The sequence below is a fragment of the Sceloporus undulatus genome, chromosome 1, assembly GCF_019175285.1.
Source record: "Sceloporus undulatus isolate JIND9_A2432 ecotype Alabama chromosome 1, SceUnd_v1.1, whole genome shotgun sequence".
Lineage (NCBI taxonomy): Eukaryota > Metazoa > Chordata > Lepidosauria > Squamata > Phrynosomatidae > Sceloporus > Sceloporus undulatus.
The window spans coordinates 361,590,690-361,617,173 of record NC_056522.1 but is presented as its reverse complement, the minus strand read 5'-3'; the positions used below and the strand labels follow the sequence as shown (position 1 = coordinate 361,617,173).

The 26,484-nt window shown below is 41.0% G+C and overlaps 1 protein-coding gene across 5 annotated transcripts in view; it reads right to left on the bottom strand.

The window, feature by feature from the left end:
- Positions 1 to 26,484, bottom strand: part of PPP2R5C (protein phosphatase 2 regulatory subunit B'gamma) — a 102,908-nt gene that overhangs the window by 54,134 nt on the left and 22,290 nt on the right. The window contains exon 1 of one of the 5 annotated variants that reach the window (XM_042466438.1): positions 13,489 to 13,663. The exons of 3 other annotated variants lie outside the window; for them this stretch is intronic. In XM_042466438.1, the coding sequence (XP_042322372.1) occupies positions 13,489 to 13,582 (94 nt within the window). In that variant the 5' untranslated portion in view covers positions 13,583 to 13,663. Of the gene's footprint in view, positions 1 to 13,488; positions 13,664 to 26,484 lie in introns of those variants that run through there. One more of the 5 variants, XM_042466430.1, reaches the window with a different exon arrangement.

Below are 26,484 nucleotides of genomic sequence, written 5' to 3'. Positions count from 1 at the left end.
TAGGGAGAGATGGAAAGAATGTACTTGCTTATGCATATGCAGATTTTAGGAAAGTATACAGAAATAATCTTTATTAGGACAGAACTCTTATACTGTTATACAATGTGCTATAGTTTGTTGAAAAGAACTAGCATTGCAGAATGGATGGAACACGATACTGTATTTTTATGGTCCTGTATACCCAGTATCCCATTTGGCTGGGAACAAAGATCACAAAGGCCTCTCTATTTAAACTTGAACTCAGATACAGTACTAGTATATTCCCTCAAAAGCAAAACAACCATAGTGTACAAGTACCTGTAAACTGCAGGCCAATATCCTACACTCAGGATCCTTGTATAGGTTTGGGTTGCCATAGCGCTGGACCAGGAACAGGAAAAATGTAGGACAAAATTTTCAAATGTAGGACACACAAAAATTGTGTCCTACATTTAAAATTATGTCCTACATTTCCCCTCACAATCGCGGGCGGGCAAGCGGCGAGGGAAAGCCTCCACTTAAGGAGGCTTTCCCTCCCCGCCTGGGCCCGCCGCAATGGGAGGCCAGGATCGGGGGCCTCGCCTCTTTCCGGCCCCCGCGGGGACCAGGAAGGAGGCGAGGAGCCCCTCGGCGAGCGCCGCGGCCTCACCTCGTTCCTGGCCCCCGAGAGGCCAGGAAAGAGGCGAGGGCTCGCCGGCGAGCGCCGGCGGCTCGCCTCCTCCTGGTCCCCGAGGCCAGGAAGAAGGTGAGGGGCTCGCCGGCGAGCGCCGCGGCCTCGCCTCCTTTCTGGTCCCCGAGGAGCCAGAAAAGAGGCGAGGGCTCGCCGGCGAGCGCCGCGGCCTCGCCTCCTTCTGTCCCCCCCCGAGGGAGGCCAGGAAAAAGGCGAGGGGCTCGCCGGCGAGCGCCGCGGCCTCGCTCTTCCTGCTCCGCGAACCAGGAGAGGAGAGCAGGCCGGCGGCAATGGCCGGGGCTTCGCCTCCTTCTTGGCCCCCCGCGTGGCCAGGAAGGAGGGAGGAGGCTGCAGGGAGGCGGGGAGGTTGGCGCGACTGCGCCCAAAGGCGCCGCCTCCCTGCAGCCTCCTCCACCTCAGGCCCGCTGCCCTCCTTTCCTCCGCGCGACCATGCATGAGGGAGGAGGAGGGCAGCGAGGCCCCAGGGTTGCCTTGCAACCCCGCTACAAACCGGCTTTTCCCGGTTTTTTGCTGCACCCGTGCTGTGACCGGGCAGTGTGCAGCCAAAACCGGAAAAACCCGGTTGCAACCGTGTTATGCAACCCTATATAGGTTTCCATTGCAAAGATTACAGTGGTTCAAAAGATTTATAGCACAAAATAGCAGTAGAAGATGTCTTTTGCCACTATATGTACATGAACTGGGAAACCAACGAACATGGCAGCAACACAAAATAACTACAGTACCTATTGTGGAAAGAGGCTTGGACTACTTACTGATTAAATATGTATATTACACACACACACACACACACACACACACCACATTGTCATAGAGGCATGCTAAGTAGTCTTCAACCATCTTCCTCCTAAGGCCTTATTTTTTTCCAGCAAATGATCCATCAGTATTATTCGTTCAGCAAACATAAATGTTTTTTTAAATGGTTTTGAATCAATTGGATAGACACAGGTCCTAATCTCATAGACACTTCCATACCTCCAGAACACCCATGCACTGTAAACTAGCACTTTCAAATTCAACTTCAAATTCATCTGTAAAGTACGAGACATACAAACCACAATGGTAAAATATTACTAAGTACAGAGATCATTCATCCAGGCCACTGATTTCCTAAAGAAATTTTGAGAAGGTATGGGTGAAAACCAGGTTTGCTAGAAGGAAAAAAGGAAGTAAGAAAGATAAAACAAAACTAGCAGTACGTTTGGCCCTTGGTACTACAAGGTTTGGTTCCCGGTGGATACAAAAATTTGTTGATACTCATCCCATAAATCAATGGTGTAGCAAAATAGTATCCTTTTATATAATGGCAAAATCAAGGTTTGCATTTTGGAATGTGTATATTTTGAAAAATATTTCAAGTCATGGATGGTTGAACAGTGAATACAGAGGTCTTACTGTACAATTATTAGTTCTTGATTTAACAAGTAAAGGACAAATTTACTTTTAGATTTCCAGTTCAAAACTAAAAAAAGGGTCAGTCAGAGACAGCCAGCACAGGAGAGACGTTTGAGCATTGGACAAAGACTCTGGAGATCAGGGATTGATTCCCCGCTGGTCATAGAAACCAGGGTAAGCACAGGCAAGTCACACACTCCCAGCCCCAGAAAACTTCATGATAGATTTGTCATAGGTCACCATAAGTCAGAAACAACTGAAGGCAACAATAAATAATAAAATAAAATAAAAGTTTTATTTTTATACCACGCCCTTCTTCAATCAGGGCGGTGTACAACAAAAGTTAACAATAATATGCATACAAACAAGTGGCAAGGTACAAGAAAACCATATCACAATAAAAACCAACAACAGAACAAAGATAAATACACCACACCATAACTATTGTACCTGATCAAGGGTGTGAGACTTGCCCAATTTTACTTTCAATTCCCAAATCCAGAAACCATATGGTAGCTTTTAAAACTTGTGGTTTTACTATTTTAATAGAATTATAGAAAAAGTTCCAGTTTATTGCTGTTTAAGATAGAGGCTCAGTTAAATTTTACAATGAGTGAGCATAGATAAGGGTGGAAGCATCACCAGATAGTAGGTAAATGCTGTTATATTTGTGCATTACTTACTAAGGGCGGGTTACAGACCGCCTATTTGGGGCGGTCTGTACCCGCCCCTTCCCCGGTGTATCGGGGCCTCAGCGGCTAGAACGGCAGCCGCTGAGGCCCCGATCCGCCGCTTTCCAGGCTGCGGGAAGCGGTGAAACGCCGCTTCCCCGCAGCCTGAAAGGGGTGTCCTTGGGGCTTCAAGCCCCAAGGACACCCCACGGCGCAGGGAGGGGAGAAAGGGGCCCCTTGGCCCCTTTCTCCCTAGCTTCGCTGAGTGCAGCCATCTGAAGGCTGCGCCCAGCGAAGCAAAGGCGGCCGCAAACCAGGAAGGAGCTCCGAAACGGAGCTCCTTCTGGGTTCGTGCTAAGGGCGTCCTAGGCGCCCGGGCGCGGAGCGAGGACGTCATGTCCGCGCCGCCCCATGTAGAGGCGGCGCGGCTGTGACGTCCTCATGGCGCGGCCGCTGGAACGGCCCCAGTCATTTTTTTATGTGCGGAGCGCGTATTAGGGTTAGGGAGGTGCGGAACCACCGCACCTCCCTAACCCTAGTACGCGCTCTGCGCATCACTTTCATGGCGGTGTGTAATCTGCCTAAGAATGACCATTGTGTTTTAGGAGTCTGTCATGCTGCCATAATGTGACTCTCTCACAGAATGCTCAATGACTGGCATGTCTTAAGTATTACGTTATATCCCTAGTTGTAAACAAGAAACACATGGCAGCAAAAGAATGACAAACCAGAACATGGTCCACAACTCAAACTACTAACATATATACTGTACATGGTACCTCGGGTTATACAAATTAATTCGTCCGCGGCTAATTTCGTAACCCGAAAAACCTCGGTAAGCCGAATTGCCATAGCGCTAATGGAAAATAGCTCTCTCTGCCTCCCTCCGTGGCGGAAAATTAGCGCCGAGGTTTTTTCGTAAACCCGAAGAAACCTTCGTAAGCCGAAACAATAAATCCTATGGGAATTTTTTTCGTAACCCGAAAAATTCGTAACCTGGGTAATTCGTATCCGGGGTACCATGTATTTGGAATGATGCCATCAGCAAAAGTACCATGTGATATATGTAGATGTAATGATGAACATTTATCACGATCTTGAGTAGTTTGTAAAAATATCCTACATTTGTGATACTAATAAGCATGTTAAATATTTGAAAGATGTCATATTGAAGAGGGAGCAAGCTGTTTTCTTGCTTTTGCTGCTCCAAGAACAGGACCCGGAACAAGGGATGCAAGCTACAGGAAAAGAGATTCCACCTGAACATTAGGAGGAACTTTCCGACAGTAAGGGTGTTCAAGCATGGAATGCACTCCCGGGAGGGTGATAGAGTCTCCTCCTTGGAGGTCTTTAAACAGAGGCTGGCTGGATGGCCATCTGTCAGGGATGCTTGATTTGATTTCCTGCATGGCAGGGGGTTGGACTGGATGGCTCAGTGGCGTTTCCAACTCTACGATTCTATGATCTATGAGATGTGAAGAATGGCACTCTGCGTGCTCTCTCTCTCTCTATATATATGCTGTCAACTACCATTATTTTCAATACTATGCTCATTTTGATTACTACTCAGTGTTTTCTCTATCCCAGAACCTTCTCCCTTTCACCAATTCTGCTTCTCTAAATGCCTCTCCAATATTTCCACTTCAATGCTTTGTCATATCCAAAACCAAACCTTTCATACGCTCTCCCAAATCCTTTTTCCTCCAATCTCTGACATCATGAACCTCCCTCTCCCCCACACATCAGGCACGATTCTGGCTCCTTTGTACTATATCATCTACCACAAAATCATGTCTTTTCGTCCACTACAATCTACAGAGCATTGTAAGACCTCTGTTTAACTCCTGTTTTGTCTCTGCCTTGGAGACTGCACTCTTCTGTTGTTTTCACATCTGTCCCTTCACCACTATCCAACTCCTTCCGGCTGTCAAATTCACTCACCTTTCTTTAATGCTCTGATGGTACAGTCCTGTTTCACAATGTTTCACAAAGGACTGAGACATTCTGGATCTCGTAGAAAAGTACCTTTTTGTTTTGTTAATAGATTAAATTTCCTGGACTTTAAAATGCTTTGCTCTCAGTACAACATAGCCGATGGAAGAGTGGCCGGGTGTACATACATATCCCGGCATATTCAAGATACCCCCACAACATCTTGAAAAATATGCAGGCCCGGTGACTAACACTGCCAATTTTTTTCTCCTGTATGACAGTCAGTCTCCTCCACATTTTGTGGCTTAGACTTTGTAACACAACAACAACAACAACAACAAACCATTTTATTTTGTATACCGTTTTCCATAGATCACAAACGGTTGTTACAGACTAAAAACTATTGCAAAAACTCAGAAAATAGATAAAACATGTTAGACAATTAGATAAAACACAAATACCATGGGTATTTGATTATCCATGGATTTGAATAATATGTTCTCTTTAGGAATCTTTAGGTCCTCCAGCATGACTCTAGGGGACCCTGACAATAGAGTCATGCTAGTATCCCAAGAGATTCCTAGAAAAAATACTTCTCTATGCATTCTAGGTCCTCCACCTCTATAAACATCCAGCTGATGGTGACCACAGAGTTACAACGGAGGACCTAGACATTCCTAGAGAGGTGTTCTTTCAGGTTAAAAAAGGTGTTTTTTTATTTGCGGTTTTCCCACTTTCATAGGGTGCCTGTGCCCCTAACCTCAGTGATTGTGAGGGCCCCTGAATGTGAGGGCCACATCCTGGCCTGATGAGCTTTGAAAGCTTGCAACATATATTTTATGTATTTTGGATGGCCCCATAAAGGTATCACTGTTTTGTGTATTTTAGACGTTATTGTACTTTGCCATATGACCAACATGGCTACTTCTGGATATGCTGAGACTTGTACAATGGCTACTTGTCCATTCATGGATCCTGCAAAAGCTGTTTGTACCAAACATAAAATCCTCCATGTTTTGATTTGTTGTGTCTCTTTATACACTGTTCTGACACAATCAATATTTCTGCCTTGTTGCTCTTTAGGCTGAAGCTGCTTTCTAGAACACCTTACTTTGTGAAACCACTTCTACTTTTTTCAAATTACAGTGGCCCTTTGGTATCCATTGTGGTTTGGTTCCATGATCCCCTGCAGATACCAAAATCCATGGATGCTCAAGTCCCATTAAATACAATGGCATTTTGCTTTTGCTATATATATGAATATTTTCAAGCCATGGATAAAGGTTCCATTGATATAAAAAGCTGAATGTATTTCTCAAAGCTCTCTTTTTCCTGTTATGTTTTTGGCACAATCATTTAATCCCCACTTCCTAATATTATGGGAGCCATAACAGAAATTATAACATAGTCTTCCTCCTTTTACCCCTTCTTCCCTTCCTCTGTGGTTTCCTCCAAACTATTTTCTGCACTATAAGCCTAGAAATCTAAATGCCCCCCCCCCAAAATAAGGAAAAAACTTTTTTTCATGGAAAAACTAGAAAAATTAAAAATGGATTATGGAATATTTTCTTTTGAAAAAGGTGAATAAAATGTTTAAGATATGATGTTCATATGTTTACTCCCCTTAAACTTTATAACAAGCATAAGACAATGCACAGTATCTGATTACTGTAATTCTTTTGTCTTGGATTCCTTTCCTGAGTCGTTTTTATGGAAATAAGTGTTTTGTATCCGCTTGATACCTGGATAACTAAAGGAAATTAAAATAATCTTCTCTGTTTCATTAATGTTGATAGTTTCTTCTTTTTTTATTATTTTTTCCATGTTAATAACCTGGCAAAGTGGTATCTCACAGTTCAGGAAATTTTAAAATTTAAAAAGAAAATTCAATTTACATTTATGTAATTATTTATTTAGTTTATATCTCCCAGCATGGGATTCAAGGTGGCTTTACAACCATTTAAAAACACAGTAAGCTTACTGAGTAAATTTGTAACTAATGTCCGAGCAAATTGTTCTTCTAATATGTCAAGCATAAAAATTTAAATCAAAACCAAATTATAAATAATAAATTTTATATTCCTAAATTAACAAGGTGGCTTTCAAACCACATAAGATGCTAAAACGCTTTTTCATCCCCCTCCCCCCAATATATAGGTTTCAAAAGTTCTGCAAATTTTACATTTGTATGTAAGACTTTGATCTTTTTTTCATTACACTATGTACATTACAGTAGGGGAAACATCATGGGTGGAGAAACTGTGGCCAATGGGCATCTACCATTTTTGGGGGGAGAGATAATTATTTTTCCCCTCAAATGGCCTTTAAGGAGGTGTTACTTGACAATTTCATTATAACTGAGGGCATTCTCAAGCTCTTAGTCACCTTTTTATGGTCTGTATATTCCTACAGCCAGCATGGTGTAGTGGTTTGAGCACTGGGCAGAATACAGTTTTGGTCCCTGCTCAGCCATGGAAACCCATTGGGTGAACTTGGGAAAGTCACACTCTCTCACCCTCTGAATGCAGGCAAAGGCAAACCCATTCTGAATAAATTTTGCTAAGAAAGCCTCATGATAGTTCACCTTAGAGTCACCATAAGCTGCAAATGATCTGAAGGCATACAGCATCAAAATCTTACATTTATAACCATCAAAATCGTATGTTTATAACGTCTCGTTTCCTGTTTTGCAAAAGGCCTGAAAATGGAGTGCTGATTTAGTAATTACCCTTTCAGCCCCTGACAGCTGCTCACTCTGATATTCAGGAATATACTGTAACAATTAAAATGATCAAAACATGAGCCAAAAGTGGGGTGGTGATGGTGGTAATGAGTCACCAGAATTCTATAACAGAACTACATTTATCCCAGACTTCATGGCTATCCAATTCTCAAAGTTTTTCTCAAACACAAACTACTGGGGATATATGCAATTAATAGGATATGTGCAGGTAAATAGTAATATGACAGTACTACTCCTGTCTACTCAGAAAAGAGAAGGAAAAAGAATGAAGTAACTCTTACTTTTAGGCAAATTTAAATATTTGGGGTGAGCAATATTAAGATCATAATGGCAGATTGTTTGCAAAGATGGTACTTTAGGGCATGAACTGCGCACAGCCCTTTCATTCAAATATCAAACAGAAGCATCATTGCTGCCAACTGGACACTTGAAAACAGCATGACAGAAAAATAAAAGTTTATAACAGGTAAGAATGAATGTTTCAGGTAATAGATTCAGGCATCTCATTTTATATCTAGTATCTTTTGTCTGAGACAGTGTGGAGTAGGGGTTTGGGGGTTGGACTATGACCCTGGAAACTAGGGTTCGAATCCCCAGTCAGCCATTTAAACTGTAGAGTAATTTAAGTTTCCTAAGGCTTCAGTCTTTAGTAAAGAAACGAAAATATTGAAACACAGTAGAGTCTCGTTAATCCAACCTTCATTCATCCAACGTTCCGGTTTATCCGACGTCAGACTGGTCGGTAGGCATGGCTTTGAGCCCTCACCACTCCCCCCAGCACCAGGTCCCAAGCGAGGCGGCAGGCGTGGAGCGCCAGGCCGCAGGCCCGAAGCACCAGGCGGCAACAACCCCGAGTGCCACCCCCACCAGGCCGCATGCGCGGAGGCAGCAGCAGCCCCGAGCCCACCCCCACCAGGCCACAGGCGCGGAGGTGGCAGCGGCCCCAAGCGCCACCCCCACCAGGCTGCAGGCGCAGAGGCGGCAGCGGCCCCGAGCGCCACCCCCACCAGGCCGCAGGCGTGGAGGCGGCAGCAGCCCTGAGAGCCACCACACCAGGTACATGAAAATGTTGTTGTTCAGTGGTTTTTTTTACAATTTGTATTTTCATAGTGATTGGAAGGCTTTACATCAGGGGTAGGCAACCTTTTTGAGCCGGGGGCCGGGTTGCTGTCCCTCAGACAACTGGGGGGCCGAAGCCAAAAAATTAAAAATTAAAAAATTAAAAAAAATTAAATATATAAATAAACCAGGACAAATATAGGACAAAATTTTCAAATGGAAGACACTTTTTTTAAAAAAAAATGGAGGACATGCGAAAAAATTTGCTGATTTTTTAAAAAAATGTTAATATAAATGCATGTTTCTGAGGCTTCTATAGACAATTGCCCCCCAAAGGCCCCGGTGGCAATCGGTGGCAGGACTGGGCAGGGGCCGGTCCCAAGGCCTCGCCGGGCCGCATCCGGTCCGCGGGCCGCAGGTTGCCTACCCCTGCTTTACATAGTGATTCAAGGCTTTCCATAGTGATTGCTAGGCTTTTCCTATGACCCTCCGGATTATCCGACTGTTTCGACTATCCGACCTATGGGACCGCCAGTTTACGTCGGATAATTGAGACTCTACTGTATTAAAAATGTTAAAACCAAGCCTGTTACAGTCTAGCTTTAAATTAGCAGAGCAGCAGAAATGTGCTCTTGTCTAACTATGCTTCTCTAAGAACTGAGACTGACTCCAAAATCAACACAAGTAGTTTGTAGTTCAAATAAAAGTTTACTAATTGAATTAATCTATATATACATAAAGGCTATATCCTAATCTAGCTAGTCAATAATTCAGGTAAAAGGAGAGCTTTATCTCACCATCTTTCCAAAGAAAGCTGAGAGAGGAAGAAAAACAATAGCTCAGTTGAAAAATCTCTGAGAGAAAGTGGCTGTTAGTCCCAAAGGGGAAGTGACCTAAGTCACAGGGTTAGTTTGAATGAGAGAGAGAGAGAGAAGTCTACATGCAGAAAATCCCTATCTATCTAAAGAGGGGAAAAGAGAATGCAAAAATATTCCAGCAGAAACCCACTGGGTGACCCTGGGCAAGTCATACTCCCCGAGTCTCAGGGGAAAGCAAAGGCATCCCGCTCCCCATCAAATCTTGTCCCCCCCCCCAAAAAAAAAAACCCCAAAGCCTAACTCTCTGATAGGTTCACCTTAGGCTGGCCATGAGGCACACAACAACAATCTTGTGCACTACCATGCTTTTAAACAAACAAACAAACAAACCTGAAAAATAATGATCAACAAAAGGATGTTCACAAAGTTAGCAAGGCTTGTCTTTTAAAGGACACAAATAGATCTATTGGCCTGTGGTGATCTCCCCAAGCCAAAATACACAATATACTACACTCACCAGAAAAGCCACCTTAAGCCATTAAAGGGTGTGATGGGTCTTTTCAGACCTTGGATATTTAGTAACACTGCGAACAGGTAGTGTACATGTCTGAAAAATTCTACTACTTTGTTTCATCAACAAAATGGCAAGTCACAACCTGTTGTTTGAGACAGAGTGGAGTAAGCTTGGGAATACTGTTCAGAAGATTGAAAATCAGGACACGTGGTTTCTCGAACACAACACAGAAACTGTTGAAATGGTGTTTCTGTGTGGAGTCTGGTCTAATATGATCTAGCCTTAACAAAATGCCCCCGAATAGCTTACCTACTTGCCCTGATTTGCCACTTTTGTGCAGGGATACTATCCTCTGAGGCCAGCACAATGGCACCGTGTGGATACATATGGATGGATCAGGAAGGGAGCAAGCACATTATGGTTTGCTACGCATTAAAAGCTGATTTAACACACTTGCTAAGATTGGCAAAACCTCCAGCAATGATCTGCTGTGGACTTGGAGGACAGTGAAATGACTCTTGTCTCAAACTGGCGCCACACTGCAAAATTATTGCACTTTGACTGTCAGGGCTCCATCTTATGGAAATTTGGAATTTGTAGTTTGTGGCGGCACCGGAGCTCTGAGAGAGAGACGGTAAATATTTACAAAACTACAAATCCCAAATATTCCATAGCACTGAGCAATGGCAGTTAAAGCAGTGTCAAACTGCATTAATTCTGCAGTGTAGATACAGCCTCAGTATCAGTAGTCCCCTTCCACCATCTGATACAGTTTCATTTTACTGACTGATTTTACAGGGTCATTATAAGGATTACCACAAGGTAGTGTGAAGTTCTCTGAACACATTCAGCACTTATTAGTAGTAATATTAGTAATTCTAACAGTGCACTGAAAGTTGTATATGAGTAAATAACAGTCACCAAGTGAATCGATAAACCTATGCAAACCATCATGCCACATTTACAGCAACTAGTATAATTGGCCCTCCATATCCACAGATTTAATATTTATGGATTCAACTAACCACAACTTGTATATAATTCCAAAAAGCAAAGCTCCCCCTGCTCCCCAGCAGCAATTACTATACAGTATACTTTTTAAAACTCTCACCACAGAACTAAATGTAGCAAGATAGGGGGCATAGTACTCATACATGCCTTCGTCTTATTGAAACAAACACTGCAGAAAAACAATTTTTAAATAGTCTCACTTACAATATAACACTTGAGACCACCGAATAGGGTCAATCTTCCCCTCACAATGCTTATGCCCCACAAATCTGCTCTGGAGGGTATTTAAGTAGGCAGAAGGAGAGAGGAGCAAAGATCTGCTTACCAAACGATGATAGTCTGTGATTAGTCTTCACTAAAATATAGATACAGGTGGAGTCTCCCTTATGATTGGGACCAGAAGTATTTTGGATTTTGTAATATTTGCATATACATGGGACCTAACTCTAAACATGAAATTCATTCATGTCTCACACCCACCTTATAAACATACCCTGAAGGTAATTTAATTCATAATATTTTTAGTAATGTTGTGCAGGAAACAAAATTTCTGTACACTGAACAATCAGAAAGCAATGATGTCATTATCTTAGCTACCCATGTGGACAATTTTGGATTCTGGAATATTTCAGATTTTGGTATTCTGGGTAACCCCAAAACATCTGTAGCAGCAAACAATAATTGGGGCATCATATTGTGAATAGTAAGATTTGAATTTAAAAATATTCATCTACGCAGATATGACTGGTATGCAAGAGGCACTCATGGAATGGCAGCATCAACTGTGGTGACGTGCTTTAGTCTTTATTAACACTGAATTAAACAAAATACATGTAAAAATCTATTTCAAAAGAAATGTGTAAAAATTTGGCGTTCTATGTGCATCGTGTAAAGAAAAAAATGACACAGAAGTGACTAGTCTGACAAGTCAGACTGTTCAGAAGGCTCAACTTTAATCAAACTGTTTTGGCTTATTTTATTTATTAAATAATCTAATTGGGTAGATGAAGTTAAGTGCCATGTAGATATTTAGTCTTTATTACTGAAAATCACAATATGCCATTTGGGAGCAAAATATTATGGTTTTACTGTTTTGCAGTATAGTGAAGCACTCTAAAAACCAATTAGAAGAAACAGCAACATTTCACTTTAACTGTATGTTTTGAACATGCCATTAATTATTAAAAGTTATTCTTGTAGTTTCCATATAAAAATACTCATTAAATACAATCATCAAAAAAACAAAAACAGACATTTTCATGTAAATACAATAAGAAAATTAAACCCTGAAGACTAAAATGCAAGAAATATCAACTACCTTTACGTTCTTTATTCTGGTTATATATAATTTTATATCAATGTACAAATAAGAAAAAGCACTCCTTGCCAAAATTATTCTGGACATATACACAGTAATAAAACTTAAATCCAACTGCCTTTAGAACTTCATTCCACCAATTAGTTCAGAATACACCAACAACAACACAAAGAAAATGAGGGAAGATGCCAGTTTATAACTAAATTATTTTGCTACTAAAACTAGGAGGAAAAGAAATCAGGAAACCATCAATGAACAATATTATAAATGCATTAGAATGACAGGTTCAAAGAGAGCTAGACAATCAGCTTCTCTGACAGTATCTGACCGCTTTAGGGTAGGGTTTCTCAACCCAAGGGTTCTCTGGGAGGTCAGCAGGGGTTCTCTGAGAGATTGTGGTTAAAAAAAAACACACTTTTTTTTTCAGCTACAGAGATAATACTTTTTATCGAGGGATTTCCTGAGACCCGAAAATTAATTCAAGGGTCCCCCCTGGGTAAAAAGATTGAGGAATGCTGTTTTAGAGGCTCGCATCAATTAATATCACAAATATTTGCTATCTAGCAAATAGGAAACCAGTATGAAAAAATGTAGTATTTGTTAGGCATTTAACATTCCATACAGGCTTTTAAAATTCCAAAATATGTATTCATGTCTTTTACAACTGTTATGAATGTAAATATACAGATATGTGCAATATGCAGACACACACACACACACGCATATTTTGGCATTGCTTTAATCTGTGTCACAATCTTTCAAAAGGCTTGCTTCTGCAGATGCTTTATACAGTAAGCATCTTTGATAAAGCAATAGAAAGCATCCTACAGTTAGTTTCCTTTCTGGTTACAGCCTACACTGCAACTACAGAGGTATGTATGTGCAATAATAATAATAATAATAATAATAAAAAATAAAAATAAATATCATTTTTTCTGCATATAATTGTTTACTTATGTTGACAAGAACTACAATTTTCTGAAATAACTGCAATGCAACTTAAGTGCCCTGCCTCCCTTTCCTTTCACCCTACATAAAAACAGCTTTCAGGGTAGTGACTTCACATCCTTTTGACATCAGCACAGCTTGAAAGTGAGGGGGGGGGGGAGAGGAGAGGAATAGGGCTGAAAGCGGCAAAAGCCATATTAAGGATGCAAGCAACCCCTCTGATTCATAATCTTTTAACATTTAATAGCAACTCTGTTGCCTAGGTCTTGCAACTTTCAATAAATCTGTTCCAGAACAAAAATGGATCCTGCTACAAAGGACTTCCTGCTTTCCAGATCACAATAGGCTTGCTATGAGCCAGCCACCTCCACAGAGGCAAAACAATTCATTCAAACACAAAATAGCTCACCTCGGATGTGCAGAAGGGCCACAGGCTGGAATGGCCCGTTTGAGTTGGCTGCGTCCACAACCATCCTGCTGCCAGTTTTATTACATGTCAACATCTAGGCTTCAGCAGGAGAGCAATGTACTCCTCCTTAAGGCAAGAAACCAGCCTCCATTTTAGTTTTAAAAAAAGAGAAACTGAAGCTCTCTCTGCAGCTGGAGGGAACTGGCTAGTCAATGATGTCAGCAGCAAGGAAGGAGCTGATTGGCTGGCCGTGCCAACTTAAAATGACTCTAAAAAGCTGCAAATGAAAAGAGCTCTCTGTGTGGCTGTCACTGTCTATTAAGCGTATACATTTGCCAGCTCTCTTGCACCCTTCATTCATCATTAGTAAATGAATGCCCAGGGCCCTGTTTGAAAATACAAGCCCCCAAACCTTCAGAGTAAACAAGCCTATCGTGACAAAAAGGATAATTTAACTTTCACGTATTAGTTTCATTGGAGCAATAGGATTTTTTTTTTGAGAGCGCAGGAATTTCCAAAGATAGTAAGTTCAAGAACAAAGATCCACAAAGGTCCAAAACACACTGCAGAAATAATCCGGTTTGAGACAGCTTCAACTGACCTGGCTCAATGCTAGGGAATCCTGCAAACTGTAGTTTGGGAAGAGATTTAGCCTTCTGTGTCAGAGAGCTCTGGGGCCACAATAAACTACAATTCCCAGGATTCCCTAGCACGGAGTCAGGGTAGTTAAAGGAGTCTCAAACTGGATTATTTCTGCAGTGCGTCTTGGACCAAACAGATTCACTTGGTCCTTTTCTGTGTTGGTAGTATTTGATGAAGTATTGATTCCTGTTTTGCAGTCATGCCAAATGTGCAAACCTTGTGCACATGCTGTTGTTTGCTTTGTGCTATGCCCAGCACAAATAAAACCTTTTAACTCTCCCACTCTGCCCATGCATACATATACACATACACACGTATCCTCTCTACCACAAACACACCCTTTCTTCAAAGGAATGAGTGCATGGGGTATATTAAAGTTATTTACAGATGTCAAAGATATAGCCATGTTTGTCTGTAGAATCAGTACGTAGAGCGTTCTTTTACCACCTTTGAGACTAACTGAAAGAAATTGGCAGCATGAGCTTTCCTAGACGTAATTCTATTTCCTCAGATGCATTTATTTACAGATGTGTTTTTAAACTACAACAAATGTTCTTACCACCATACTAGAACCTTTGATCCAGGATCCAAAACAATTTCTTATCCTCCCTATTATAAGATTCACACCAAATGTGAGTCACAAGTGTTAGCCTGAGCAGGTAATCAGAATCCAAGTTGGAATGGTTCTGTATTGCTGTTGTTGTTTTGTGCCTGCAAGTCATTTCCAAATTTTGACAATCCTACGATGAACCTGTCATGGAGTTTTCTTGACAAGATTTGTGCAGCGGACATTTGCCCTTGTCTTCCTCTGAGGTTCAAAAAGTGTGACTTACCTAAGCTGGGTTTCCATGGCTGAGTGGGGATTCAAACACTCAAACCACTATCCCACACTGGCTCCTGTAATATGCATAATAATAGCATTTTATTCTCCAGAATTCAGAATGCCCTTGTCATCAATACCTTGACAAATTTCTGTAATCATGATGGCTATAGTAAAATACAATACCTTCAGCATTTTATCACTTGATACTATTCACTGGGGAAGAGAGTGCCAGAGTCTATTGCATTAATTTACTAACTACTCTAAAGGCACTAGGTGCTGCCTGATCTTGGAAGCTAAGCATGGTCAGTGTTGGTTAGTACTTGGATAAGAGACTGCCAAGGAATACCAGATGATGTAGGCTGCAATTCAGAGAAAGGAACTGGCAAAATCACCTGTGAGTATTCCTTGCCTAAGAGAATCCTATCAAAATCTTGGGGTTACCATATGTCCACAGGCAAACTGAAGGCACATACACATAACTACCTGTGAACTTCCGTGAGGGTTGCCAAGCCCACAAAGGTAAGAAATCATACCTAAAATTGTCTTACTTCATTCAGTGATCTCCCCCCTTTCAACCAATATTAAATTAAAATTCTTTTATAAGACATTTGGTAAGGCTTCTTCATACATTAAAACTGTGATGTATGACTGCAAAGACTAAAGACATATAATTACAAAACATGTTTCACATAACAACATTTATCAGGAGCTATGACTGGTGGTAAAATGTGTGAAATTTTTGTTAGGAACATAATTCTAATATATTATACTGTATCTGCCACCAGGAACATTACGATGCCAATGTGCTGGGCAGGCTTAGTAATTGGTGCTATCAAAACAAATAAAAGCATTAGTGAAAGGTGACTATGTCTTTTTTGGAGATGCAACCTGAACACCAGACAGGAGAGATGAGATGCAGCTCTAGCCCCACAATGGCTTTTGCTAAAATAGCTTCAGAAGCTGATCTCCCAGCAAACATGTGTACCGTATGTGTCTTCATGTTGCCTACTGACTTATGGCAACCCCATAAATTTCTTCTTTTTTCTAAAAAAAGTGCATCTACAATGTAGAAATAATGCAATTTGACATCACTTTAACTGCCATGGCTCCATCCTACAAAATCTTGGGATTTGTAGTTTTGTGAGGCACTCTTTGACAGAGCAGGCTACAGACCTTTGTAAAACTAAAAATCCCAGGAACCCCCAAGATGGAGCTACAACATGTAGAGTGGTGACAAACTGCATTATTTCTCTAGTACAGTTGCACCTTTATACATGAAATACTCAGATGGTTTTGCCAGTTCCTTCCTCTGAAATATAGCACCTGGTATTCACTGGTGGTCTCCCATCCAAGTACTAACCAGGGCTGACCTGCTTAGCTTCCATATCAGACAGCATTTGGTGTCTTTAGGGTAGGTAGGCCAGTTCCATGGCCTGCAGTTCCATACACTTATACAAAGTTCATTTCAGCAGTAGGTCCATTAGGGTTTGATAAATTCCACTGTCATCTTGAATCTGGTTGTGCATCTGGGAAAAACTCTTAATCCAAGCTACATAATTTTTTAGGTACCACCAACAACTTTTTAGATGCCTAAGCCAACAAGATCCTTTCAGTTAGATCTTTCTGTAATGAACAACCCAATACTTCCCCAATTCTGCAAGATACAGATTATTTTCCATCTTGTGTACAACAATACAGCAGCCCAGATGAAGTTGGGAGCCTCTTCCTTTACTTGCTTTGGTGTTTTGTTCCTGGTTTGCATTAAATCAAAATACCCCATCACGTCCAGACCAGGAGACTCTGACTTAACATTGGGCAACTAACCAGTATAATAAATCAGTATGAGGCAAAGCTAATAAAACTGGACATAACAGGGTGACCTGTGATTTAAATTAGGCTTGAGAACTAGTGTGATATAATGGTTAGTGCTGGGATTCTGGAGATTAAAGTTCTGACTGAGCCATAAAATTCACTTGGTGATTTAGGCTAGTCACTCTAAGCCCAATCTACCTCACAGAGTTGTTGCAAAGATAAAATGGAGACAAGAACCATGTACAGTATGCTGTCTTCAGCTCACTGGAGGAGAGGTGTGATACAAATGCCTAAGAAACCCCTATGAAATTAATGGGATTGCCCTAAGGGGCAAGCAACTTGAAAGCACATACACACACAACAAACAATGCAAGCCACAAGTTAGCATGGAAGGAGAGGGAGAAAGGAGGGAGGAGCAAACAAGCCACAGTTTATGAAGCTGGCAAAGATTTGTTGATTATTCTGGGGAAATAAAACCAAGAGAAACATAAATTGATAATCCTATGCTTTCTTCTGAACAACAATGGAGATCTTGGTGTAAGCAAAAAACCCCAACATGTACGGTATATAGAGAACAAGCTTTATTTGAATGCGGAGTTAACATATAGGAGCTCCTCAAATTGGTTCCCCTTTCCAGTTGGATCTAAAATAAACATAAAATATTTGCCTCTGTTCAGAATGACAGCTTAAACAAAGCATAATCAACTGTCAGCAATAAATGCAAAATGTAGTTTCAAAGGTGAAATCTACAATTCATTCTTATCATTCCAGGAAAGTTCTTTAAAAGATCTGTATGACTGTATACACAAGTTGGTCCTAAATGCTTATGTTGGTACATTTGTCTGCTGTGATAACATAAATGCCACAAAAACATTGGCATTTCATGTGTTGAGTACTACAATTTGTGAAGCTCTGATATAGCCCTTGCCAGCACTAGTACAGGAAATCTAAGATCACATTGTTAGCAATTTAAGAAAGTGTAATTTGGAACATTTTACAAACATTATACCAACTGCCCTTCTTATCTGCAGAATTCAAGTACACCACCTATAAGATGCACATCAGAGCTACAATGAACAGTGCTAAATCACCTTCTCTGCTGATCTGTGTTTTTTTTAAGTTCATGAAAAGAGTAAATTGAAGGTAATTATGGGAGGAGCATTAACATTTATCAAATCATAAAGGATACAAGGAGTGGAGAGAACCATGAATCTCTCCAAATACTAGAACTCAAGTAGCTTGTTCAAAAATGACAAAATACCAATCCATTATATAACATAACATAACTTATCATCACATCCACTTTTGCTTATCCCATGTATTTGGGATCCCACGGATTACTACATTTCTTCTGAACAAGAAGGCTGCATTTAGACCTTGTAGTTAATAGCAGAGAGGACACAATTTTCATGAGTAACAAATCCCTTTTTAAGGCATCTATTTCCATTTTTTTTCCAGCGAATACATTTCTAAACTACTTGGGTTGACTACAGATGGAGTTAGATACTGGACGATACACTCTTTCTTTGCATCTGAGCAATCTGAATGATAATTCCATTCCAATAGGGAAATTACTTAGTTCCTCTATTTAAAAGGGTCACAGAGAAACCAATGAGAAAGAAGGCCTCAGCCAGTTTAAAACCTCCCTTAATGTGACTAGCCATGAATCACACACACTACAAGATCATATTTAGTTATTGTTATTGTTGAAAAAGTAAGCATGACTGCAAATCAGGCAAGTATAGTTAACTACACCAAATATCATTCATGTAGTACATTTCTGTCCACTTTCATCGTGCATAGGCATCTCATCTGTGCTAATTATAACCCTGATATGGAGGCTTCTAATCTTCTAAGAACCCATACAACCTACACCTAATTATTAGATTTAGATTAGAACAGAAAATACTCTTCTTTAAATACATAATTTGTTAGGTTTGCTATTAACCATGGACAGAGATGTACTCCCATGGAAAATGGGGAAAGGAAGGCAGTACCACAGTGGAACCCTATTCTCCAAAGCACAGGGTATTTATTATGAGAGGTTAGTGTGAGCCTCTGAGGAGATGTCTGCCAAGCTTTAAATGCTTGCCTCTCCCTAATGAGTTCTGGAGATCTCAAAATTTACACAACAATATGATGAAATTATAGCTGGATTTGGAATTGTTTTGTTCTTAGGGGCCTTCATCTCTTGACTGCTAAAAGATCACTGAGATCCATCAAGCACAGCTATTTCCTTCCTAAGTAAGTAAGTGGTTCAGAGATCATGATGTGGATCTTTTTCAGTTATTATTCTGTTGTTAAACTGAAACTTCCTAAAGTCAAGTAGATCCTAGAGGAGTAACTACCAGAGAATCTCACTAAGTTCTATTAGTTGCAATCAAGACATTCTGTCTCTGTCTTTCTGGGCTTAATCTCTTCTGTTGTTATTTGGTGGCTTCAAGTCAACTCCAATTTGTGGTGACCCTAGGGACTTCTTGGTAAGATTTTTTCAGAAGAGGTCTTCATCTAAGGTTGAGAGTGTGTGATCTGCCAAAGAGCATGTGAAGGGGTTTGAACCCATCTCCCAAGCCTAGTCCAGCACTCAAACCCTTACCTGACACTGGCTCTAGACTCAGTCTGTGACAGTGTGTGACCAGAGCAGAGCTCTCCAGGGATCGCAGACTGGTTCCTCCCATTGAAAATAACCAACTTTTACAGCTAACTCCAATTGCTAATCTAAGCAAGAGTAGTTTGCTGAATCAACAGGATTTACACATGTTGACGTAGTAAGTCCTATTCTTTCAATGGGTCTACTCTAACTGAGATTAAATTAGATCAAGATTTAATTGGTTTTTCAAAAAACAAACAAGCCCTCCCAGTAGTACTATTTATATATATATTATAAAAACTGCCCTTATCAGGTATTTTCAGTTTACAGACAGTTATAGAAAACTGCCAAACCTATTTCACTTCTTGAAACATACATTCATTTCTAAAATCAAAATATATTAGGAAAAAGAAATGAAGCTCAATATTCAGCTACTTACACATACAGTCGGCCCTTCTTATCCACGGATTTTTATCCATGTATTCAAGCATCTATGGCTTGAAAATATTTTTAAAAAAGTAAATTCCAAATAGCAAACCTTGATTTTGCCATTTTATATAAGGGACACCACTTTGCAATGCCATTGTATTTAATGGGACTTGAGCATCCACAGATTTTGCTATCCACATGGGGTCCTGGAACCAAACCCCAAAGGATATAGGCCCGCTGTATTTAGATAATTGTAATGAACAGTTTAAATAGGAAAAGAAACAGTTATTTTTCAGCTCTGTTACAGAAACAGTGAATCCAGAAGCTGGAGCAGCTTGTGCAAAATCTCACCTTTTAAACAAATCTAGGCCTTATAACAGAAGACATGATTGAAATGATAATAAAGATAAAATAATAAAACTTTATTTATATACCACCTCTTTGTCAATGACAATCGAGGCAGCTTACAAGTTAAAAACTGGTGGCCAGGTTTTCTATTCAGGAAAGGCCTGCCGGAAGAGATCTGTCTAAGATGGAAATGTGACGGATCTCCTCCAGCAGGCCGTTCCATAATCTGTAACTGCCCATTCAGAGGCCATCTGTGTTATCCTGAATTTGCATTCTCATTAAAATCTAAGAACTGGATAGTATTCACAACAATATTACACAAACCAAAAAGAATAATTCCTATAGAATGTTAAATCTTTAGGTGTCCATTAGCAATAGAATGTCATCTTAATTCCAATTGAATGTTATGTTTTTAGGAAGCCATTATCTGTTTTCTATAAACAACTTAGTAAACAGACAGCCCTAAAGGCAGCATCATGCTGCCCTTTTGTGCATTGGATTGGGGCTGCAGCAACCACATGCTGCAACCCTGATCTGGCCTTTTCTCAGTGAAAAAGGGAGTGGCAGAAAGCTGCTGGGGGAAAGGGCGCCTTTGCCGCTGCTATTGCCTTTTTTCAGTGTTTCTTTGGGGTGCAGAACCAAGGTCTGATGAAATGGGTAGATGAGTAAGATTTCTAAGGGTTGGTGCATACAGTATTTCAGTGCCTACATATTTCCTTGCCTCTCCCTGTGACCAACAAGTTTAGATTGCCTGGGCCACACACATTTTCTCTGCTTTTATTACAGTAGTGTGAAGTAAATACATCTTTGGTTAAATTCTAAAAAAGTAGAGAGTCAAATGAAAAAGGATTAAACACAGTTTGGGAGGGAGTCTGTTTTCTTGAGACAGGAAATGTTTATTAAATTATTCTGGTACCTAAAGATGCCGAGTCACAGCAGAGATAATCAACTAGCAAGCTTAGTTAACCATATTAGAGATGCTATTAAGACAATGCCTAAATGGTGGGGCCTATATACACAAATTGGGGCTAGCAATGGAAAGCCCTTACATAATGAGAAGTTTAATATAAAGAGAAATTAAGTGTGTGGATAAAGGTTTTCAATTAAGGCAAGGAAGCAAATGACTACAAAATTGATGCTCTGCAGTAACCAAGACTAAATAGGAATGGAGTTCAGGAACAGGCGACAAAAATGCTTCAGGCACTTTCATGAAATCTACCCAGAGAGTGTTGTAAGAATTACTGATGGTGGTGGGAGATGATGACACAGAATCACAGTTGGAAGGGGCCCTATAGTCCATGGAGTCCGACTCCCTGCTAAATGAAGGAACTCCAACTAGAGCATCTCCAGAAGGTAGCTGTCCAGGAAGGAGACTCCATCACCTCTCTAGTTAAATAATTCCATTGCCAAACCACTCTTACCATCAAGCTATTCCTTCTAATGTTCAGTTGAAATCTACCCTCTTGTATTGAAATGTACCCTCATCCTATCCTCTGAGGCAGCCAAGAACAAACCTCCTTTCTGCCCAGCTCTTTAGATACTTAAATTTTTGTTTAAATTAAAGAGTACAGTTATCTCACAGCCACACTTCCCTCAACCTATCCTCATCTATTTTGTTCTCCTTACTTCTTGCTATCCATTCTATCATCCCTGTCACCCCACTCTGAATCTGCTCCAACGTTTTGATATTCTTCCTGTACTTATGAATTTGGTTTATACAGAATTGGTTTATAGAGAATATTCTTCCCATTAATGAAGGAAATGCTCTTAGACTACAATTTTGATCATACTTTTTGGGACATGGGGAGTAGAAGAGTAGTGAATATATGGGAATTAAGTGTACAGCAGGCCCTTGGTATCTGCCACAGTTTGATTCCAGGACCCCCTGTGAATATCAAAATCCACGGATGCTCAGGTCCCATTATATACTATGGCACAGTAAAATGGTGTCCCTTACATAAAGTGTTTTTGGGGGTGGGTGGGTGGGGAGAATTGTGAATATTTTTGAACCATGGCTGGTTGTATCTGTGGATGCAGAATCCATGGATATGGAGTGCCAACTGGACTATCAGTGAACCATGGACTATGTGAACCATGAAACTTCACTCATTTTCAGTAACCCTACATTTGTACTCTGCAGTAAAACTGTCTGCTAACTACATTGAGTGAAAGCATATAAATGCTTAGAATGATACATGGATACATCATTTACACAGGGATATGTGAAACCTCTGCACACAGGCTCTTTCTTCCTACTAGAAATAGGCATGTACTTTTAATTTAAATAACAGTCTTCTCTTATGTGACATCACCCACCTGTGTAGGTTATTTTGAGGAAGTACAGTTGACGGATACACATAAGAGGATCTTCTCAGTCATGGCAGCAGAATTCTTGGCTGGGTCAAGGTTTCAATTGGTTGTTTCCCCTTTACCATTTAAACACTTAATGAAATATTAGATTATTTTGGAATGGCTTTGACTTGCACACTGGCTGAATGTATGCTCCTCCTAATGTTTTCCTAATGTGTTTTTTCTTGATGTTTTATACAATATAAAAAACCCCAAACAAATATTTATGTTTGCCATGTCAGATGCCTTGGGAGTCCCCATGAGTCAAAAAGGTAGAATATAAACATTCTACATTATATGTATTTTTTTCATCCCGGTGTAAATAGTCACATCCCACATATATTGCAATCTGTTAAAATTCAAGCACAGGCTTGTAGAAAAGTAGCATAGGGTTAGGTGTGGCTTGCAGAACTGGCAAGTCTATTCAAATCCATGCAGAAAGGCTCATATAAATGTACTTCAAGCTTCCTGAATACAACCTTATCAATCAGATTTCATATGCTCACTTGCTCTCACACTCACATACAAACAAACTTCATAAAGGAAGGCAGAAATAATGTTATAGATTAAATTTGGCAACGTCTGCCTTCCGCTGGCCAAGATCTCTTCTCAAAAATGGAAGTATTTATAGAAACAATAATTTCACTTGTATTCATTTGACAGAGAGAAGAAAACCATGGCAAAGGTAAAGCTTATATTTTCAGGAAGACACTTTTTAAACTAAATTTCACTGAGTCCTCAGAGATGTGAATTGGGTAAACTATTTTTGACATTTAAGGAACATTCACACTGCCTGGTCTCACTTTTAAACAAAAGCCTATCAGAGCAGTTTTCAAAGTCATACAATATAAATTAGCTGTATCTGAAGAAGGAAATAAAACTGGAAAAAAATCATCCCCAAAGCCTCTTAAACTTTTAATTTTATATATTTCGTGGAATATGACTCTAGTTTAAATGTCACATGCAGCTATTGTAATTGAAACACACTAAAGAACTGTTCAGCATTGTGGTTATCCTATACTTGCAGAGCCTAAAGGCCAAAAATAAACAGAAGCTCTTACATCCATGGGTCCCAACTCTTAACTTATTAATGACTGCCTACCTCAGGGGTCGGCAACCTCCGGCTCGCGGGCCGGATGTGGCCCGCGGGCGCCTTTCTGCCGGCCCCCGCTCCCTCCTGCCGCCGAAATCGCCGCCGATTTCGGCCACTCCGGCCGCCATTTTGCCTTTCAAAATGGCAGCGAAGTTCGCCGCCATTTTGAAGGGCAAAATGGCGGCGCCCATTAGGAGGCCCGATGCGGCCTCAGGAGCCCTGAATCGGGGCTTCAGCAGCTGCACCGGGCCCCTGGGAGGCCCGATGCGGCCTCTGGAGCCCTGAAACGGGGCTTCAGCAGCCGCACCGGGCCCCTGGGAGGCCCGATGCGGCCTCTGGAGCCCTGAATCGGGGCTTCAGCAGCCGCACCGGGCTCCTGGGAGGCCCAATGCGGCCTCTGGAGCCCTGAATTGGGGCTCCAGGAGCTGCACCGGGCCTTCAAATGGGCACCGCCCACCTCCCTCCTAGCCCTGCCCACCTCCCTCCTGGCCCCGCCCTCCGTCCTCCCTCCTATAAATGGAGGGGCGGGGGGGAGGGAGGAGGAGGAGGCAGAGAGAGAGGGAGGGAGGGGAGAAGAGAGAGAGAAAAGGTGAGAGGGTGGGAGGAAGGAAGGGAGAGAAAGAAAGAAAGAAAGAAAGAAAGAAAGGAGAGAAAGAAAGAAAGAAATATTGCTCTTATAATTGTTGTTGTTATCCTCTTTGCAAAATCCCCCACATGGACTTGCTTGCTCTTTTGTGGGTTGAGACAGTGGCATGCATTTTTTGCTGTTTTGTGGCCTTGCCTAGTCGCTTCCATTCTTACAAATATTGCTCTTATTATTGTTGTTGTTATCCTCTTTGCAAAATCCCCCCACATGGACTTGCTTGCTCTTTTGTGGGTTGAGACAGTGTGCATGCGTTTTTCCTGTGTTATGGCATTGCCGGCCCTAGTAGCTTCTTGCAAATATTATGCGGCTCCGCCCCTGGAGGGTGGAAACTCCGCCCCTGACATGTGCCTCCGCCCCAGAGGGTGGAAGCTCCACCCCCAGGGGTGGAAACTCCGCCCCTGGATAGTGGAAGCTCCGCCCTAGCATGTGGCTCCACCCCAGAGGGTGGAAGCTCCACCCCCATGTGCAGCTCCGCCCCCAGAGGGTGGAAGCTCCACCCTCCGGCTTCGGCCCCCCAGTTGTCTGAGGGACAGCAACCCGGCCCCCGGCTCAAAAAGGTTGCCTACCCCTGGCCTACCTTGTTAGAGATCTCTATGAAAGATGCATCCATTTTCCAAATTCTGAATTCAAAAGGGCAAGACAGAACTATGAAAAAAACTGAATGGGACATGAAAGCTGTGACAGCTGTTTTAGAGCCCAAAATGTTCTTTAAGAGACAATTATTTTCTCCTAAAATTTAATTAGTTCTCTAAATCAGGAGTAGGCAATAGTCGGGTAAGGACCTTCTGGCTGATACCTGCATGATTTCTAGATAAGCAAGAGTTTATACATCCAAAGATTTAACAAAAGGAACAATAAAATACCATCTGTGTATATAATTAAGTGTGATTATTGTCCAAAATACACTATAGAAATAACCCAGTTTGAGATCACTTTAACTGCTCTGGCTCAGTGCTAGGGAATCTTGTACATTGTTGTGGCACCAACATTGGTGTCACCCGGTGCAGTAATTCATGCTCTCCCCCCCCCCCCGGTGACCTCCTCCCATACCACACACAGAATCCTTAGCAATGTTTTTTTGGACTGACGTGACTCACAAATGGTAATTCCCATATATCACTGACTGTAATGGTAATAGTTGTGATATGAACAACTAGCAAAATTAAAATTATACCTTTAAATGACAGGATCATACACACAGCCTAAATGTGGTTCAAGTGAAATGTACAAGTTTGTGTACATTGAACCATCAGAAACAAAGGTGTCACTATCTCAGACAAGCATGTAAAAAGTTTTGGTTTTTGGAATTCCGGATGAAGGAGACGCAACCTGCATCTCCTCCAAAGAAATTATGTGAGCTAATACGTTTCCACCGTAAAAGTTAAAACTCAACATAATGCAATTAACAATCAAAAAGATCCATGTGAACTCTGCATTAAGCACTAAAGAAGTACAAACAGATGGAGACTACTAGCCTAGATCCACATGGCCAGACAGCATTCTGTAAGATAATATTGATTACATCACAAAACTATTACTCTCTTCTGAGAAAAGTACTGGATATATTCCAATGGATATATTTGTACTATACAGGGTGATAGCTTCGGATGTTAATGGACTGCACCTGCTCCTCTGTTCTTATGTTCATCTTCACAAGACATGTGTTATATAGCCAATCCCCTTTCCCCAGTAAAAACTAGTTTTTACCTGTTAATCTAATCTAGGTTCTCCACAAAGAAAAGCAACTTCCCCATCATAAACAACCACTATCTACTCTTGGAAAAATGTGCTTTAACTTAAAGTTGCAGATCAAGACCGAATGTTACACTCACTAGGTGGCACACACTCAACTTTCTGATATTCACAATTATTAAGTAGTAGTTTGATCAAGTCACACAATGATGCATACATTTCTTCTTTTAACTATTTTGAGAACATGAAAGCAGCCATCCAAGATACCAGTTGGCTACATTGAAATATTTGAATGAAATTACTGTACTTCGTTAGGCACTGAAAATATAGCATGTTAAACTATAGTGGACCCTTGTTATACGCTGGGGTTTGGTTCCAAGATCCCCTGTGGGTAACAAAATCTGTGGATGCTCAAGTTCCATTGAATATAATGACATAGCAAAATGGTGTCCCTTATAAAAAATGGAAAATCAAGCTTTGATATTTGAAATTTATACTTTTTTTTAACTTTTTCAAACCGGGGATGCTTGAATCCATGTATAAAAAAATCTGTATATAAGAAGGGTCGACTG